The sequence below is a fragment of the Psammomys obesus genome, unplaced genomic scaffold (genome assembly GCF_907164565.1).
Source record: "Psammomys obesus unplaced genomic scaffold, mPsaObe1.curated_primary_1811, whole genome shotgun sequence".
Lineage (NCBI taxonomy): Eukaryota > Metazoa > Chordata > Mammalia > Rodentia > Muridae > Psammomys > Psammomys obesus.
The window spans coordinates 7,271,338-7,291,216 of NW_026592548.1; the positions used below are offsets into that span (position 1 = coordinate 7,271,338).

A 19,879-nucleotide genomic window follows, 5' to 3' on the forward strand; every position below is an offset into this window, starting at 1 on the left:
TGGAAGAGACAATTAAAGGTGACAAGGATCCATATTTCCAGCACCAGAGGGTGTTTCAGAGGGTGCCTGTCCTTTAAAGTGGCAGTAATATCTGTTCTCGTCTTTATCAGGACTGAAAAACCTTTAGTAAATTAAGTGTTCATGTATGATAAACACTTACTTTCTCTGATAAATGGCCCAGGTCAGGAGCCTGCAGGTGTGTACCAGGGGAGCATGGCTAGAGACGCCTGGAAATCAGAGGAAGTTGCTCGTGATTTGTAACATAGTTCCTAATACAGTTGAATACCACAAGGTGCATCAATCATTGCATAGTTTTAATTATTTTTATTCTTAGTCATATGTTGTTTACATTTTTTCTCAATTCTGAATTAATGAGGAACCTAATGAGGAAGAAAAAAACATAATTCTGCCAATTTTCTTTTGGATATTTTCTCAAGATCCATAAATTTCATTCCTCTGGGGGGGGGGAATAGCAGTATAAAACATTAAGATATCACTAATATTTCAAAAAAGATTGTAAGGAAGAAAGATAAATCTTTGCTTCTTGTGCATCTAGTTCCTAGCTGGCAGTCTGTAATGGAGTGTACCCTGCTGGCACTTTGAGGTCCACTTCAGATAGGTGACAGAGCTGTGATATGCATTGCCATCGTGTTCACACCTGGGTGTAGTCAAACAAGTCACACGCAGCCCTTTCTGCTTTTTTCACGCTTTTTCTTTCTGCTGTCCGCAGTTAACTCTTAAACTGTAGTTCAGCTCTTACTTCCTGTTGGAAGAGAAGCCACCACCCACGCGTCTCCCACTAGTGTTTCTTGCTGTTGGGCGTCCCCACAGCACCTGGAGGGGCTGTCCTCTGTGATAGTCTTTGCTCTGAAAGCATTCTTCACAACTGTCTTCCTGGGAACCTGAGATCACAGGAACCTGCTATTTCCAGAGACAATGTAGCACACTCCACATACCAGGTACTGCACACTTTATTTTTTCTGAATAGATTCGAGAAAGCAGATTTGGAACTTAAGAGATTAGAAATGGGTAAGGTCATTTCAGCAAGGGACATACGTACGAGTAGAGAATTAGAGGACAGAGGCTGGCATGCAAAGGTGTGTGTCTGCACGGTAGATCCAAATGACTCAGGAAAGAGAAGCACACTGGTGAGGTCCTTTTGTGAAGTGTGGCCTGAAAGGACACCCACTGTCCTTGGCTGTTCTCATTATCGGGGGTCAGATACCACAGAATCTACCTGGCAATTCTGTTGTCTTCTGGTGGTGGCTGTCTCCCTGACTTGTAGAAGGTTGTCTTTGACCATGTCCTCTTGAAGTAGAAGGGGAAAGAGCTCTGATGTCTCTCTTTATGAGGGCAGGAATACCATCCGGTGGTACCACCCGCCTTTATAGCCCCACCTAAAGCTAACTATCTATTGAGGAGTGCGCTGTCTTCATCAAGTATCAAACACCACAGTTTTTTGCCTTTTATGCACAAAACTGCATCTATGTTAACAGGCTTTGGTTATCAAGAACAGTAAGAAACGAAACTATAGAAGCCAAAAAGCAAAGTTAGTTTACTTAAGGACTTTCCTGGATCCCCAAATCTAGTCCATAGGACTAGGCCTTTGATAGACTGTGTGTTTGTTCCCATTTCAGCAGCTGTTAGGTCCTGTCTTCTAAGGGGTCAGGTTCTAAGGTCATAATGGTGTTTCTAAGATAGTGTCAGTTGTGCTAAGGTCTATTAGGTTCATCATTTGCTCCATGGTCATGAGTGAAGTCATCTTAGGGCAGGGAGTTATATTGTCACCACAGCTCCAACACTTTTAAAGAACTTACTCTGCTTCACATAGTTAAGTAGGCAGTTGAGCAATTAGGGCCCTTTAGTGAGGGCTGGGAGCAAGAGAATTAATGGACCAGCCATGGCTGTAAACAGAGCATTTAGCCAAGGACACAAAGGACTGGGGTTTCCCTTGTGGAAAACCATTCTGAAGATGCACACTTGGTTAAACCATTAGTGTAAGCAAGCCAGGTAGTCCCTGGGGCCTGGAAATACAGGTGACCACCATTCATGGGGTTAACCTGCTGTACATGGCCTTAGGAATTTACACGAGGGAACTATCTAGGGTGTATCTTCATGACATTAAGAGGGGTCCCTTTCTTGAAGGCTTCCCAGGGTGAGCACAGATTGAGCCCACATGAAACTGTCAGGATCACAAATGGAGCTTATTATCTTTGCCTATGTGTGGTTGAAAACAGCTGAGGAACTGACACTCTTCTAGCATACTGCACATGTCATGAGGTTCTAGCATGACAGACCCTGAAGGCCTGGATTTTGCTGCTCTGAAACTTTTGCATTTGTAGTTACCAAAGAAATTCCTGGAGTTTTGGGGTTTGCCACGGTAAGGAACTTGTATTCTATGAGCACCAAGAGAAGAGACAGTTTGGGCCACTGGAACCAATGGCCATTGGTGGAGATTTCCTTTGGATAGTACCTTTGCTGCCTATGTCCCGACCATTTACATACAACCTGACTCCCTAGGTTCTTATGGTTCCCACATAATGACCTTTACTTTCCTGCCAGGCCCTAATCTTGATAGATATGATATTGCATTGCCTCAAGTTAGCAAAAGAAAGAAAGATTATGATGGTGCCTCTTGAGGACTATGAGGGAATCAGTGTGCCCCCAGGAGGACTAGATTTAATGGACATTGAGGTGGGGGACTGTCAGCAGAGAAGATAAAGTGTTGGGTAGTTTTGAGCCCAATTTCTTCAGTAGTGGACCCATAACCCCAGAAGCATGATCCTATGTGGCCTCTTCTCATAGTAACCTATAGATTTAATATTTTACAGAGACAACCTGGAAGACAGGTTGGGTCTTGGTAGGTTGATTAGCGTATAAGCTCCCCGGGTTCAGCCTTTCTTAATTCTTATGCTCAGGGTCTTGGTTTGGGGGTTATGGGTCTTCCCTATGGGAAGACAATGATGGGAAAACAGAAGGCCACAGTCATAGGGACCATGTCAGTCATATCCTTAGTGGCCACCTTCAACTGGATATGGTGGATCTAATGGTGACCCTGAAGGCAACCTTCACCACTGTAGGAGGGGTCAGGACCACAGAACTTGGGCCTTTCCACATTGACTCCAGGCTGCGGGTCAGGATCCTTTTTATACACACAAGGTTGCAGGACTGGAGCTTGTGGGGAGGAATAGACATGGGTAAGGACACAGCCTCTTGAGCAGTCTGATGCATAGTTTCCTGTGCTTGTTGCAGAGCCTGTATGTACTTGCTGGGGGAATGGTTAGAAATGTATGCTTTAAGAACATCTTAGCAGAGGGAGGAGGGGAGAGGCTTCCCACACGTAATTTCAAATGAGGTGAGACCCTCCTGATATGGGGTGCATTTGGCCCCTAACAAGGAATTTGGTAGGAGGATGGCAAATTTTTTACCAATATGAAGTACATATTTAAAGTCTCTTTCATCTAGTCATCTCTTCTACCTGCCCAGAGCTCTTCGACATTTAGGCACAATGTAGTTTCCACACAACGTTTAGGACCTTTGCCAGATTTGGAGAATCTTTGGCCATGAAGGTTGAGCTATTGTCAAGAGAGAGAGACAACCCAAATATAGGAATTAATTTTTGGAGGAGTTTCTAGGTGACCACTGAGGCTTGGTGGTCTCTCTGCTTGGGTGGAATTGGCTTCTAAAGACAGTAAGTGTGAAAACTAACAAATGCTCATAGCCAAGAATTATGGGTTTTATCTCTGTAAAGCCTGCTTCCTAGGTCTCCAGGGTTGCTTTCTCAGGCATGAACTCCTTCTGGGGCTCGTCTTTCTCGTTTGAGGCTCAGTTGTGCACAAGTGCACATCTGGACACACTGTCTCTGACAAGATCCTCTATTTGAGGACCTGAGTAACACATCGGTTTTGGATGTCCCTCCCTCCCCCTGTGGGTTGCCTGGTTGAGTTTGGTGACATTTTGTCTTCTGATAGCAGCAGGAGTACAGGTCTCCTGTCTAGAAAGAGCCACCACCCATTTGCCCCCTGTTTGGCATTTTCTTTTTCTGCCTGTTTGTTTTCTTCGTGAGTATGGTTTGGGTTTGGGTTGAGGCAGTGTGACCATGATGTGGAAAGGGCCACTGGAGAGGACCACCTTCTGGGTGGCTGAGTCTGCTGCTGGTTTCCTTGGGCCTCCGGAGATTCCCCTTTTAGATGTCCTTTGTAGTAGACAGTAGCTGCCTCTCTTGGCAGCTGTATAGCCTCTAGCAGGGCTAAGATTTATTCTGTGTTTTTAATTTTCTTTCTAGGTGAGGTAAGGAGCTTCCTCTCCCTATAGAGAGCCCCATGAACATTGGCAATGGCAAATGCATACCAAGTGTCTGTGTACATGGCGATAGCTTTGCTCTTCTATCAGCAAAGCACCTAGGTTAACACCAAGAGCTCAGTCCTTTGTGTTGACATACCTTGGCTGAGGGACAGGGCCCATAATGACTAGTCCAAGGTGACAACTGTGGCCCCAATATACTTGATTCCTTCTTGAACAGAACTGCCCCCATCAGTGTATAGTACCTCTTTCCCTTTGTGCAGTAGGATATCTGTTAGGTCAGGACTGACACATTGGACCACATCATTCACTTTCAGGCAGTCATGGAGGGGCTTTACTGGCTTAGCACCTGGCAGGAGGCTGGCTAGGTTGATAGCTGGGATTGGGTATGGGGTTGGTCTAGATAATGAGTTACTTGGGTGTTGGACACCCACCCCTCCGGGGTGCATCCCAGGAGGCTGCCACAGAGTGTGGGGTTGTTCAGAACAGTTCCTATTCCAAAGTCAGTTTGTCAGCTCATGTACTAGCACGGCTCTAGTGGCAACCGCACACAAGCAAGCCAGCCAACCAGCAGAAATAGGATCGAGGCTTTTGGACAGGCTGTGGCTTCTTCTTGGGTCTCAGTGTCTGGGAAAAAAGCCCCTTTTGTGATACTCTAGGCTTCATTCACATATGAGGAGGTCTTAGAGACATCTTGGAGGGCTAGGACCAGTGTGGAGATGAAAGTCTTCTTCAAGGGCTCAGAAGCTCTGTTGGGAGTCAGTCCATTTTGGCAGCTATGTGCTGCTGGTAGTAGCACACAATGCCTTAGCTAGCTGGCTAGTCAAACCCGTTATCCATAAGTGGCAATCACCCAGTCACCTCCAGAAATTTCCAGACTGGTTTCTTTGTCATAGACACAGGGCGATCCATAGGATCACCAATCCCATCTGCTCTGCGAGACGTTTTGTTTACCTCCTCCCGAGTTGTACCACAAGTATGTGACACAGGGTACAGAGTTGGGCCTTCTTAGGGCCTACAGTGCCTCTAAGTTGGTGGCCTTCTTATACTCCTCCTCTAAAAAGCTATGATGGGGTCATCCACATATCGTAATAGGGTGTTTTCTAGATACTTCATGTGAAAGTCAGGAGGTCAGTATTCAAGGCCTCATCAAAGAGTGTGGGAGAATTTCTGAACCCTTGTGGTAGCCCTGTCCAGGTCAGTTGGCCCTTAAATCCTCCCTTGGGATATGTCTATTCAAAGGCAAAAATGGGATGCTGTATAGGTATCAATGAAAGGCAAAAGAATGGATCTTTTAAGTCTAGAACTGTATGTATTTGTTTCTCTGGTGGCAGGAGACTCAGGAGGATGTAGGGGTTAGGAACCATGGGATGGACGATATGACTTTCAGAGATTCTGCAGTGATTAGCAGTCCTGAGTGACAAGTACTAAGGGGGAACACAGGAACTTTTTAAGTGAAATGGAAAGGATGAGACTCCTTCCCATTGCTTTTGAGGCCTTGAAGGTGACTCATTTGTGCAACACAATCCCCTGCTGGGCTTCCTGGCTCATTCTTTTTGACCCATACTGGGTTAGCAGTACTTAGCAACTGGATGGCAGTTGGTGCTCTACAGGTGGCCAATCCTAGTGGATTGTCCTCAGCCCAGACCCCTGGGAAGCGCTGTTGGAAATCCAGCAGGTATCCTCAGGTTTGAGCGTTGTTGTCAAGTACTGCACTTGGTTAGAGGAGGTGTTCCTCCAACACGGACAGGTCATAAGAACACATGTTGGAGGCTGAATAGAATTCAAAGTAAGATGGGCAGTGGCCTCCCCAAAAATGATTGCAGAAAGTTTTTGTAATAAGTCTCTAAATTAGGGGATTGGGCAGTCCAGCATGACTGAGGAGGACAAGGTTGGTTTGTTGTCCTGAGATCTCTCTGCTAGAGGTCATCCAGGGAAAGAGGGCAGTCTGTCTGGGAGTGCCTTAGCCATTTGTTGAGGCATTACTGATCAAAGCGGACTGTCAGGACTGAATGGGCTAATCCTCAGATGAGATTTCTTTCCCTTAATGTCACCCTGGGCACCTGAAAGCTCAGGGAAACGGAGCTTTTGTCCTATCAGTTCACCCACATGAATGTTGACTTGGGCACTATTTTTTCAGTATCCTTCTTGCTTGTAAGTAAGCACATTGTCCAATCTCTAGCTCCCTCTTTTCCTGGCATTTCTGGCTTTCCTCTATGGGATTTCCCTTACTGGTCTCCCTGTGAGCTGCCAATGCTGCTTGGGTCCATCTTTTTATTCTACTTTTTTTCCCCCTAAAGAATCATGGCTATTATAAACCTTCTGAGCAATCTCAATAATTGGGGCCTATTCATAGCCTTAAACCATGATAATGTCTAAAGTTTCTTTCTAATACCTAGGTCCATCTGCATAACAAAATCTATAGTGGTTGTTTTCTGGTTTTTCAGCATGTATGGGTTTATATGGACGAACACCCGGTAAGCCTTGTAGAGGGCTTCAGGAACCCAGCAGGCAATTCGTGTTACCTTGCTCACCATAGACATACTGGCAGGTTTTCTAGCAGCTGCCTTCAATCCTCCTAAAAAGGCCTGGTGAAAATTGTCCAGAGCCTCCTTAACTTTGCAGTGTAAGGGTCCCTGTCAGATCAGGCAAAGGGAAAAATCCCACTCCTTCTGGGCTGTTTTGTCCAGCAGAGATACCCTGTGGCCCCCTCCCTCCAAAGGCCCTGGTCTCAAGCAGGATCCCATCACTCAGCTGTGAAGAGGGTAGGTAGGAGCTGCTGACAGTCATCCCAGGTTGGCTGGTGGGTGTTAAAGACTGTCTGGAGAAGGCCAATGAAAACCTGAGGTTTTTCAGAGCATAGTGGGTTCTGAGTTTTCCAGTTTTACAGATCACCAGTAGGAGACAAAAACCATGAAAAATGAAGGGCGAGAACCCCTGGATTGTGGGCCCACTGCAGGTACCTCCCTTAAGGAGCCGGGGCGGAGGGAGGGGGGGTTGGAGCCACTCTATGTATTTGGAGGAGAGGGGGCCCTGAGGTGCAAGAAACTACTTCCCCCACCTCCTCCACCCCAGCGCAGCCAGGCGAACTATTTCCCCCTCCCTAGGTGAGCCAGGAGTCTCACTGGTACATACAAAGGGGAAGTCAGCTTCTGCTGTCACTGTGGAGAGAAAGGTTTGAGGCTTGGGTTGCTCTGGGCCAACTGGTCAGACCAAGAGGACTTGGGTTGCCAGAGAGAGGGACAGGTCTTAAGCCAACATGGTGGTCTTAGGGAAGTTGGTTCAGTGGCCTGGGTTTCGAGTCACAGTGTTCTAAAAAGCCTGAACCCCTTGGAATCTAAAGATTTGTCACTGAGCCACCCAGCTCCAAAAGAGGACTTATCTACTTGACAGAAACAGGGCCCAGTTTCCCAGACAAGAGTCACAGACCCTACCCATCCTTCTCCACAAAATCTTCCTTGGTGTGTTTTAACACACACTTCAGTGGTGTCTTGGGACTGCTCACTCCCCCTCCCATCAAGACCCCCTTTCTTCTAGCTAACAGAACTGACAGACAAACAAACAGAGAACCAACACAGAGCCATAGACAGAATGGCAACATTAAAGAAACCAGGGACGGCCCCTGCGCACACCAGACACCAGAGGATCTAGTGATGTCCCATATGGATCATGGACACTGGAACTGGCGCACAGCTGCCCCTTCCTCAGTGCCCTATGCAGAAAGCTCCATAAGCTGTCACCTCCAGAGGGGACTGATCCAGGTGACTTAAGGGAGTTCCCTGTTTAAAGTGGCAGTGTGGGGAGCCTCTGGGTCAACAGGAACAGAGGTCGACAGGGAGAAGTTCCTGGAGCCCTAGAACATTTTGGGGTGCATACCTCCTGGGAACTGTCTGTTTCCTGCACTACTGGCCCAGGCGATCTGAGGTCCCCACTGTTCCCACAACTCCGTTTTCAGAATCTCACTGGGGCCTCCAGAATATTACCAGGTAATTCTACCAGAGAACACATGGAAACTCTTAACCTAACAGAAAGTCTGTTCCTGGCTGCAGCCAGGAACTTGCCCAAGTCATGCAGCCCAAAGCCTCATCATTCCAAAGCCTCATCATTCTTTGCCACATCTTGGTTAACACGCTTTGATTAGCAAAAACAGGTAGCAAGAAGTGAAACTACAGAAGCCGAAAAGCAAAGTATACTAGCTGATTTTATGTCAGCTTGGCACAAGCTACAGTCATCAGAGAATAGCCTCAGTTGAGGAAATATTCAGCTGTAAGACATTTGCTCAATTAGTGACTGATGTGGGAGGGCCCAGGCATTGTGAGTGCTGCCATCCCTGGGCTGGTGGTCCTTTGTTATGTAAGAAAGCAGGCTAAGCAAGCCACTATCCCCATTCCTCCATATCCTCTGCCTCAGCTCCTGCCTCCAAGATGCTGACTAAATAAACCTTTTCCTCTCCAACTTGCTTTTTCATCATGGTGATGTCTCGTAGCAATAGAAAACCAAAGATACAAGGCTAGTCCATTTAAGGACTTTCCTGGATCCTGAACTATGGTTTTTGATGGATTAGATCTTTGTTCTTGTGATAGCAGGTGTTGGGCCTGCATGTGGTGCTCTCAGGTCAGAATGGAGCCTCTAAAATGACATCAGTTGTGCTAAGGTCTTAGGGCCTGTTACATATGGAATCCCCAAAACCAGCATTTCCAACTGAAAGAACATTGAATCCCGAGTAAGAACAACATAAACTTTTAATTTCTGGGATGAATAAACAGAGTGATTTTGGTGAGTGGTATCTTCCGTTTCCACAGCAGCCACAAGTCAGACCTTTGAGCTGTCCCATTTTACTTTAAGTGTAGAGAATAACGCGGCATTCCTTGCTGTGCTTCATGGATACAGTGGCGCAGCCTCACTGCTCCTCGGTGGCCCTGGTTCTGTCTCCATAGTCCGAGAGCCTACTGATGAGCACTGTGCCCTGTCAGATCGGGTGGGAGCATAGTCCTTCCCTGACATTCGTTACTGCTTTCTTCATTTCCTTATTTATGGTCTGTCCATCATCATTTTCCATCCCTGGGTTTTCTGTACTCTGTGTATTCACTTCAGAATTACCATCTGGGAGATGATGTTTTTATCCAGTTGAAAGTTTTACATCAATTTGCAAATGAATCAAGCCAAAGCTAAGAACTGTGCTGCCTGATTTGTAGAAAAAGTCTCCCTCCAGAATGTTCTGGGCCTGTGCCATTGACGGGGCACACGTGGTCAGTGTTGGCAGCAAACTCCTTGCATTCCCACAGATCCAGACTAGGGAGCCATGTACAAGAATATACAAGTTTCAGATAGCTCGGATCTTCTTTCTGTTTGGAGAAGGATGGCTTCACCGTGTTAGATTGTATCCCAAGGTGCTACTGATGAAAATAAGCTTTCTTGCCAAGGTTCTTTGTCTGTGCATGATTTCATTTCCCGTGTTCTTTGGAAAGGAAGAGTGGAAAGAATACTTTTTATAATACTTTGAATAATCTGTATTCTGTCAGCTATTCCTTCCTGCTGGGAAGGCATCTGGAAAGTTCCTGTTATTTATCCTGTCAGTATATTGATGAGAGAACTGAGGTTCAATAATATTAAAACAAGACATGAAATATTGATTGATTTCTTTAAAAAAATTCCCCTTTACCCTTGAGTATAGCGGATAGCCAATAGCATTCTCGCCAATAAACTTCCATTATAGGGAGGGTCTTGGTCTTTTTCAGGTTTCATAAAATAGAGGAGAGATGTTTTATACCTTTGAAATGTTAGTTTTGAGTGACCTCAGCTTGGCATTCATTGGTTCATGGAAGAAACAAGAAGTAGAATTGAGGACACAAACTTAGGCTAAGGCCCCTCAGGAACCATCTCACGACAGGAAGTAACTCCAGAGTCTCCAGATGTATCTCCCTTTGGCTATACCTGACTCTTTTTTTTTCCCCTCCATTCTTCTGTTATACAGTCCCCATTTGCAGACCAGGATGTTCTCTGCAGCTCTAGTCTGAATATGGTGATTCCTAGGATTATGTTCAAAGCTCAGACAGTAATTCAGCATTGGTCAAACATGAATGGCTTCAGATGGCCTTGTAAAGAAAGGAGAACAAAGTAGGAAGCTTGGCTGGGATCTGAAAGGTGGCAGAGGGACAGAAATCAGGCAGAATGCAAACTTTTTTTTTTCCAAGAAGGAGTTTCTGTGTAGCCTTAGCTGTCCTGGACCTCTCTTTGTACTCCACCCTGACCTTGAACTCACAGAGATCCTACTGACCTTGCCTCCTCAGGGCTGGGATTAAAAGTGTGTGCCACACTGCCCAGCTCAGAATGGGAGCTTTTACCACAGAGAACCCAACTTTTTAGAATCAGAAATTATCCTAAACCAGAAGGTGGCTGTGTGTGTGTGTGTGTCTGTGTGTGTGTGTGTGTGTGTGTGTATTTGTATACACACTGTTTTCTTAAAGCCTGTGGCAACGAGATGTGTAACAACACAGGGCTGTCCAGCCACTGACACACTAAGAACTCTGCCACTCGCTATGCCAGAAGTACAAAGACTGGTGTAGAGGAAGTTATTTGGGCCCCTCAAAACATAAGCTTCTCCTTTTCAGAACCTCAGCCACTGAAGCAGTGGTGCTGGACAACCAGGAAACTATGTGCAAATAAATAATACATTTAACATCACCCAGTTTTCTTTTGAAGAGTCACCATGTTGGTCCCTCCCTCCCCTGAACTCATCCAGAAGAGAACAGAGAAAAGGGCATCACAACGTGTTTCCAGAAATGAGAGGACAAATCAGAGAAGCAGACAAGGAAAGATGCTATGGCCAAAAATCCTAAAATTGGTGAAAATACGTAAATAATAGTTTGACAAACAACAAGTCCGTGCATTTATGCATGGCCTTTAGGTAACAAGTAATCCGGAGCACATGCCAGGGTAAAGTGGCTTACGTATTCATCAGTAATGATCTAGAGGAGAGACAGACGTTCTAAGTGACATGCCTTCAAGCATGTGCACTGACAGAATCATTTTTCTAAGAGATGAGTGAGTCCATTTAGTGGCTTCCAGATTGTAAGTATCTTGATTACCAAGGAGCAGAGGGATGCAGTCTGGCCAGTGGAAACAAGTGATTGATAGCTTCCCTGTAACAGTCCTGCCTGTCTTTCCTCCTGCATGGTTCATTATTCTGCAGCGTTAATTTAAGCTTCCCAATTGCACCGAGTAAGGGCTTAAATTCTCTTATCATCCCTGTGGGAAACTTGATGGTATACTTGTAGATGGTGATAATTGTTTTTATCGATCCCCAAATATGGGGGTGGCATACACGGCCATGGCCGAAGGCCAGCCGGTCCGTAGTGCTGTACGCACGAGTGACAAGTTATTACATCATATGTATCCCAGAAGAGACTTAAGAATTCCTAAGGCGAATGATGCCTACCCCAGATCTCTGCAAGCTGAGACATCGGAATAAGTCATGTGCAGTAGTTGCTGCCTTTGTTGTTGTCATTATTGAACCTTACAAAGTCCACTCAGGGTGGATTTCCACTCAGTTCCTCATAGAGCAGCTTAGGGGGCCTTCGAGAGCTCCCTTAAGAGAGCCAGCCCACAAAGGCCAGTGAGTGCCTTCAAGGCACTCAAGGTTCTCAACCTGTGGGTTGGGACCCCTGCAGGGTCCTGTATTAGCTCTTCTCCTTACCAGATAGTTACATTACGATTCACAACAGTAGTAAGTAGCAACAGTATAGTTTTATTTTGGGGTCATCACAAAATAATTTTAGGGTTGGGGGTCAACACAACATGAGAAACCTGTGTTAGAGTTGTAGCATTAGGGAGGTTGAGAAGTACTGCTGTTGTTTGTTTTTGAAGAGTTCCTGGGTTTAGCTAGCACCTGGATTTCTCCAGGCTGAACATCTCAGAGAAACATTAAGTCAGAGTATTTGAGAAGGCCCCATGAATTGTGTTGTAGGTAGGAAACTTCATGACATTTCAAGTCTCAAAATACTAGAGATGTTAAGGGAAAATAATGTCACTGTCTAATTAAGCCCTGTTTTTAGGACGGGTCACTAGGGCAGTGGGACTCTTCCCCCAAGTAAATGAAGCACAACACATAATGCTGGGGAAGGCACTGGGCTAATTAGTGTGCGCGCGCCCTCTACCTGGAGACAAATCAGGTCAGGCCTAAGGGGAACTCAGTGTCATATGTTTTTTAAAGTCCTTATTTGGTAAAGTGGGAAGATCTTGGGCTAAATGCCAAACTCTAAAACTCCTGACCTTTTTTCCCCTGGAGCACAAAGAAGATGGATAAATGATAGAAACACCGCAATGGCTGCATCCTGCTTCTCCTTGGAGGACCCATTTATGAATGATTGTCAAAGTATCAGACGTGACTGGGCTGGACCATGGTAGTCCAGCAGAGCAGCTTACTTACAGAGTCAAGTTCCTGGTGTTGCACAAAGGACCCCATTTATCCTGAGCTATCATCTGGTCCCCCATTTATCCTGAGCTAGGCCATCATCTGGTTCCCCATTTATCCTGAGCTAGGCTATCATCTGGTCCCCCATTTATCCTCAGCTACAGTGGAAGGAACTCATCAAATAATGACAGTATGCTTCAATATACGTTGATTCTCCTGGAAATGAAAGTTTACTCTCAATGCCCTGGCCCCATAATACTCTTTCTTTCTTGCATGGTCTGTGAGCTGCTTGTGTCCAAACAAAGACGCAGAGTGCCTCTCCTGAAAACCTTGGTCATGGTATCCAGTCCCTCCACAAGCAGAGCTTCTCTGTCTACTGCCCTCTTTCCACGTATATTTCAGACATTGGTATCTTGCCAGTGAGCCTAACTGATCTTGTGACTCGCGTGCTTGCTAACAGCATCATCAACCCACACAACATGGTGCGGAGCTCCCTGGTTAAGCCTTAATGACAAAATACTCTCCGGTGACCCAGAATCACTTGGTTTTAGAATTGGAAGAGTCTTTAGGTATGACTTATCTCGGTCTTCTCACCTAGAAGTGGGGACCCTGACTCACACAGGCTAGGGGAGCGGTCTGCATCATCCCACTTCAGTCGGCGGCAAAGTTGGATTGTGAGACCAGCTATCTTTATGGCAACCTGTACTCCACTGTGCTCTGACTGTAACACACAGGCAGTTAGTGTGCCGTGTTATATGGTGACTGATGTCAGGTCATACCTGCTTCTAGCAGAGTCAGTAAGGCAAGTCCCCCCAGTATAAACAAATGCCGTGTTCAGTTCTAACAAGTAAACACATTCAAACAAACATAGCCCGCTCTAAGAAATGCTGTGATGTTAGTGATCTCTACTTGTGTCTGGTTGAAGTACGAAGAAAGAAATATGGAAAGGATATAAAATGGGTGAAATGTTGAAAGAATCCAGAGGAAAAGCAGGCAACTAATTCAGCAAGAACAATGGCCATGCAGTCATCACACAACTCAGTGTCCGCATAGACTATCTTGGAGACTCTGGATTAAAGCACTCAGCGGTTCTGACCCTGCCTCCTCGTGCTCCTCGAGACTGGGGTAGAGAACACCTTCTCCCTAAGCATGTAGTGAGAAAGGTTGTTGTCCATGTGACTCCTTCCTGCTCACGGAGTGCACATCACACTGCTAGTTTCATCCCATAGAAAACAACTCAGTGTGGTCCAGTCTGGAATACACAGCCCTCAGTGTCCTCAGGTTCTTGATCTCTGGGTTCTACCAACCATAGATCCAAATACTATTCTCCACTGTGTGGAGGGAATCGCATCAGTATGAACTGTTAACAGACTGATTTCTTGTTATTGTTGTTGTTTTTGTAAGTAATGCACTATTCCAACTCTTTATATGGTGGTTGCGTTAGTTAGACAATTGAGAGGTGACCTGAAGCATTTGGGAGAGGGTGTATAGGTACTGTTCTTGAGCACCTGAGGGTTTGGTTAGGCCTGGACATCCTGGTTCCAATCTCCCACAGACACAGGGCATTTTCCATTTGGAAAACACACACCAGCATGTGGAGAAATGGTTTCTTAAGTAGAAGGAGCTCAGACTCAGAGACAAGACAGCAGAGAGGGCGCAGATGGGTTTCATTGGTCTCTCCGGGAGAATCACACAACAGTTTAGAAAGTAATTTTTAAAAATATGCTGTCACCTCCCCCTGAGTTTATGTAATTCCTAAAATGCTGGCATCTTCTAGGTTGGTACTAGTCAGTAAGAGAGCAAAGGAGAGAGGGACGGAGGGAGGCAGTGATGAAGGGAGGTAGGGAGGGAGGGAAGGAGGGAGACAAGCAGGGGTTCTAATTCAGATCCAAGGATGGCATCGTGTAAAGGACATATATCCCCAGTACTGGGGTTCTGGACACCAGCAGGTACCACTTCCAGCTCGGGGCTGCAGCCAGAGTGGATGTGTGAGCGTTGGTTGCTGGGAGAGCTGGCCAAGGTCCCACCAGTCCTGAGTCTAGAGGGAAGTGCCGCTGCGCAGCTGCCAGATAACTTGGGGCGATCCACTTGTCTCTGCAGGAGATGTCAGGAGAGAGACAGCCCAGCCTTCTGAATGAATTAGGTTAGCATGGCCAAGGGCAGATGCAGAGATCCATCCTGAACCACTTGCTTTGGCAGACCCTACAGTCAGCACTGTCTCTAATTAAATCATCCTTAGACCCCACTGCTGCATTCCCCAAACAAGCCAAGATTTGTGGGGCACGCATCAACGTTTGGGCTATCCCTGTGCCACGTGGTCTTCCTAAGGTATTTTCCCTGCCTTGGCCCACAGTGCTTGTCCTCTTTTACCACACTGCCCCACCCCCAGCCCCACACTCCTGTTGCAGTTATCACAGAGGCCACCCCTGAGGGACTTTATAGAGCAGGTGGGTGTAAATCTAATCTTCCAGTCAGCGTAAAGATGAGACAATGCTCATAACTTGTGTGTTTATAGCACCTGTAAGACGGGCACATTATCAGTGACAAGTAAAAATGTGTCCAAGGGGCTGGAGCCAGGTCTTAAGAAACAGATGTCTCATAGAGAGGAGCTAGACCCCCTGCTCAGATGTAGCCTGAAGACAGCTCTGTCTCCATGTGGGTGCCCTAGTAAGGGGAGAAGAGACAGCCTCTGACATGAACTCGGTTGCCTGCTCCTTGATCTCTTCTCCCTGGTGGGGAGACCTAGCTAGCCCACAGAGGAAGAGGATCCAGGTAGTCCTGATGGGACCTGATAGACTAGGGTAAGATAGGAGAGGAGGACTTTCCCTATCAGTGGACTAGGGGAGAGGGATATAGGGGAGGAAGAGGGAGAGAAGGTGGGACCAGGAGGATGTGAGGGAGGGGGCTATAACTGGTATACAAAGTGAATAAACTATAAATAATAATAATAATTTAAAAAAGAAACGACATGTCCTAATGCCTGCAAGGCTGTTTAGGAAAATATTGGGATGCTTTCGTGGACCAGGTTTCCCTACACTGTATCTACTTTATGTGGAGAAGTCAGGCTGGGCTGGAGAGCAGCAGAATAAAGCTTGCCTAGCAAGGTCCTGGGTTCATCCCCCAACACTGTGAAAAATAAATTCATCAACTCTGGGGAGGGCATGATGGCTCAGCAGATAAAGGTACTTGCAACTGAGCCTATTACCGGAGTTTGATTCCCAAGACCGACATGGTAGAAGGCAAAAACTGACACCCCCACTTTCTCCTTCTGTCCTTCTCCTGTGCATCCATCACACATCCACACAGGCACACATTCACATAAATACACAATCACATACCTACACACCCACATATCCACACACACACACACACACACATGTCTGTAATACTCACACCCGTGGGTTCCATTCTCACCCTTTCATATACCCACAATTCCCATTCGCACATCTGTACGCATCCACGTAGCACCCAGTTACTCACACATCCACATACCCCACCCACAATGTTCACATATACACTCATCCACATACGCACACAAACATGCATGCATGCACATCCATGCATATGCACACCCACCCACACACCCATATATATCTGTACACATCCCCATCCCCAGGCAAACACCACTTTAAAGCACGTGACAGAAGCTGAGGAGACTGAGAAAGTGCTTCTTCCGGGTAAACAGGGCACCATTGTCATTCAGGGCTCATCAGAGCCCTGAGCCACTTCCAGAAAACCTGTTTTCTGATACACCCCGCTGTTTGGGGTCTTACGGAAAGCCAAATAAATTATTGTCACCTGGAGGGAGCAGGATTATTGGACTTCGGATATTTGCCATATGGCTTCTCTTCCACCCGGCATAGCTCTGAGGCTTAAGAGAAGGGCAGGAGTGTGCCTATAAATTATTCAGAGATAATTCACAATGAGTGTGTATCCTTGACAGATCATCAGGCCTCTCACTGCTCCCCCTGATAACAGGCGCTGTGGTTCTGATCAACACGGTTTGTCTCTAACCGCACTCTCTTGTCACTGTTGTGTTGTGTCTGTCTGTGTTCCTCCAGAGTCCAGTCTGGCGCCTACCTCAGCACAGGGTGGTTTACCTTTATCCTGGCTATGGACGCCTGCTCCAGCATCCACGTCTACGGGATGATAAATGACACCTACTGCACGTAAGACCATGGGAAATGATTTTTATGCTGCTCCAATTCTGATATCTTGTCCAAATATCACCATTCCTTTTAATGCTGTAAATCCTAGAAAGAGATCACATGGCAATTATTTCCGGGTGTTCTTTGCCAACATGACACATTCTTGTCAGTGCGCCATGTTCTGACTCTTAAGAGTGATAGAAAGAAAACAATATTCACTGCTGTCTGATGTCACATGTTAGGAGGAACACTTTCCCCTGAATCAGTCACATAGCCAGGACTTGGGGCTGGGAAATCTAGAGCAAGTTCAGCGGTGATTTAATTTGAAAAATCAAGGCTGCTGCATCTACTCTCTGAGGGCTTGATGGGCAGCTGTCAGCCAGCGGCTCTATTTGCTCACAAAGAAGAAAATGCCCTGGTGCCTCAGAGAAACATTTGGCTCAACAAGAATTCCTGGAAACTTTATTTCACTGCTGTGTGACTAACCCTGAGACGCTTACTTTAAATGAGTGTGGTTTTGTACAGAATATGGTGGCTGGCAGCCTTGCTTCCAGTCAGATGGACAAACTCTCGTGCTTCCTCAGGGTGGTAGAGTATGATTCAGACAGCATTTAACCAGACTGTTAATGTGTAACCCCAGGTCACAGTGAATAGACCTTGCATGTGACTGCTAAGTCTAAGAGAGCACGGATAAACCCCAAACATCACTACGGAAAACCCAGTTTCCTTCTCTCTTTATGAGCCCTGGGCTTTGTAAGGTTGGTTCCATCTTATAACACCTCCTCCTTTGAAAGTGGGCCATGTGTTTGAGTGTAATTGGTTGATCTGTAAACTGTATTTGATCCATTAGGGCACGAAGAACTGGTTCTTCTTCCCAAAAGCTTTCATGTATAATAGCTTTTAACTGAGTCCATTGATGAGGGTTTGTAAGTAAATGCGTTTACTGGGCACGTAATGGATTCTTGTAAAAGCCTGTCTCATCCTTGGCTCGGTCTTCCTTCCCTCTTCTCTCTTCCAGGACAGAGGGGTACAGAAAAGTCCCCTATCATTACTATGAACGAGAAAAGGATGAGTGCACCGAGTATTTTCTCCATGAGCGGACCCCATTCGGGGGCCACAGGTTCATCACTGAAAAGAAGGTGTTTGCCAAGTGGGCTGAGACAAACAGAATCGTATTCACACACCCGAACTGGACAATGTCCTGACGCTGTGCTTCCTGCTCATGACACAGCAGCTGTGAGGAGGGAGGCTGTTGGTGGTGATGGTGTGGGCAGGGACGACCATGGTCCTTAGCATTCTCTGGTGAGGATGATGACTCTCCTGGTAAAGTGAATCCTGTGGGAAGGGTCGTGCTCATTCTGTTCTTCCTGGTGGTTCAGCCCTACATACTGCACTTTATAACTTACCGAGAATCGAAACGAAGGCCAGTAACATGACAGCTGTGACTAAAGAAAACGAAGATTATCTTCCAAGATGGCAGCTCAGAAGTCTTTAACCAAGGCCTCCAGAAGTGGTGGGTGTGGCCTTGTCCTCAGGCAAGGTTATGGAGCGGGCACATGGGCAACTCCGCACCTTGGAAAATGGTGGACTACCAAACACTGTCCCAAGTAATTCTATCAGGGTATAGACATCTGCCTCAGCTACTAGTTAGGCTGAGAAGGGGGAGGTATCTCTTTCTAAGATGCCATCTTCCTTCCGTCTGTCTTTCAGCTAAAGCCTCAGGCTGCCTACGTAAATGTAGCACCGAAGGTATTATGTAATTCCTGCACGTCAGGGTTACCGCACTATCTCAGAGACTTAATTCAGAGTACATCAAGTAGCAAATATTGACATGTTTTTGAACAAATGTTGTTCAAAGGACTGTTCAAAACAATATAACTAAACATATTATTGCAATTGCCTATGTTTAATGTTTAGTTATTTTTGGTTGAGTACTAAATATTAACATGTTAATATACTTCAACACTGTAATAACACATACTGTGAAAGCATTTCTGAAACATAACCAAAGGGTTCCTCCCTCTGCTTCAATACCTAGTACCACAAAATTACATGCTTTTTAAAATCATGAAACAGGGAAAGCAGAACATATTTTTGCATCGATTTGTATCTTATCATATTCATAATATATATTTTTAAATTCAATTTTCTATTTTATAAGCCCAAAGTGTGTCTCTCCATATACATTATCAATGCCTAGTGCCAAATGTTGGACATGGAACATTCTTTATATCATCAATTCCAACCCAGGCTTTTGCCTTCATGAGGTTAATTGTCCTTTAGTGTACTGGATGTTCTGCTGTAGGAGTAAAATGGTGATGAGCTTAATTCCCAAAGTGCTTTAGTGCTTTGTCATTTAGAGTCCCTTCTCATATGCTATACCATGTGACACCCAAGGCCACCTCACCAGACTATTGCCTGCCATCTCCAGGAGCTGATCTGCATTACATTAGCAGTGTGTGCTCAAGTGTCCCAGGTTGCCCTACTTTAGACTATATATACACACACACACACACATACATAATATAAACAGCATTTGTGTAATTTAGAAAATGATTGAGTTCTTTGCCAAAAACGGCATAGTATATGGAGATCATGCAAAATGACCCCAAGGACAGCTGTGTCAATACCTCTATAAGCTTAGATATTTTTGATTTGTTGTTGTTGTTGTTTGTTTCTGTCAGTGGCTCTGTTTAAGTGCTGGGAAGATGAGGACTCCGGACAATGGATAGGAAACGAAGCAGAGAAATAGTTTCCCGGCCTAGGCCTGCGACAGCCTCTTTCTCTGTAGACTCAATATCCTTAACTATGAGAGGTTGATGTTCTGAGACAGTACTAAGCATCCATAAATATTTTGGTACAATGATTCAGAAGCCAAAGCGGGCTGCCCTTGATGAGTTAGAACTGGAAATAACAAGACTGTTCATCTGTAGAACCTTGACAGGGCTTTCCTAGGACCAAGGACCATGCTAAGTCATGAAAATGCGCATCTTCCCTGCCCTCTTCTGCCCTTTGA

At 45.8% G+C, this 19,879-nt stretch overlaps 1 protein-coding gene across 1 annotated transcript in view; it reads left to right on the top strand.

The window, feature by feature from the left end:
* St6galnac3 (ST6 N-acetylgalactosaminide alpha-2,6-sialyltransferase 3) overlaps positions 1-18,809 on the top strand; it is a 472,151-nt gene extending 453,342 nt beyond the window's left edge. The window contains exons 4-5 of the mRNA XM_055614354.1: positions 16,777-16,884; positions 17,882-18,809. Coding sequence (XP_055470329.1) covers positions 16,777-16,884; positions 17,882-18,068 — 295 coding nt within the window. The 3' untranslated portion in view covers positions 18,069-18,809. The remainder of the gene's footprint in view (positions 1-16,776; positions 16,885-17,881) is intronic.
* Positions 18,810-19,879: the final 1,070 nt, after the last annotated feature.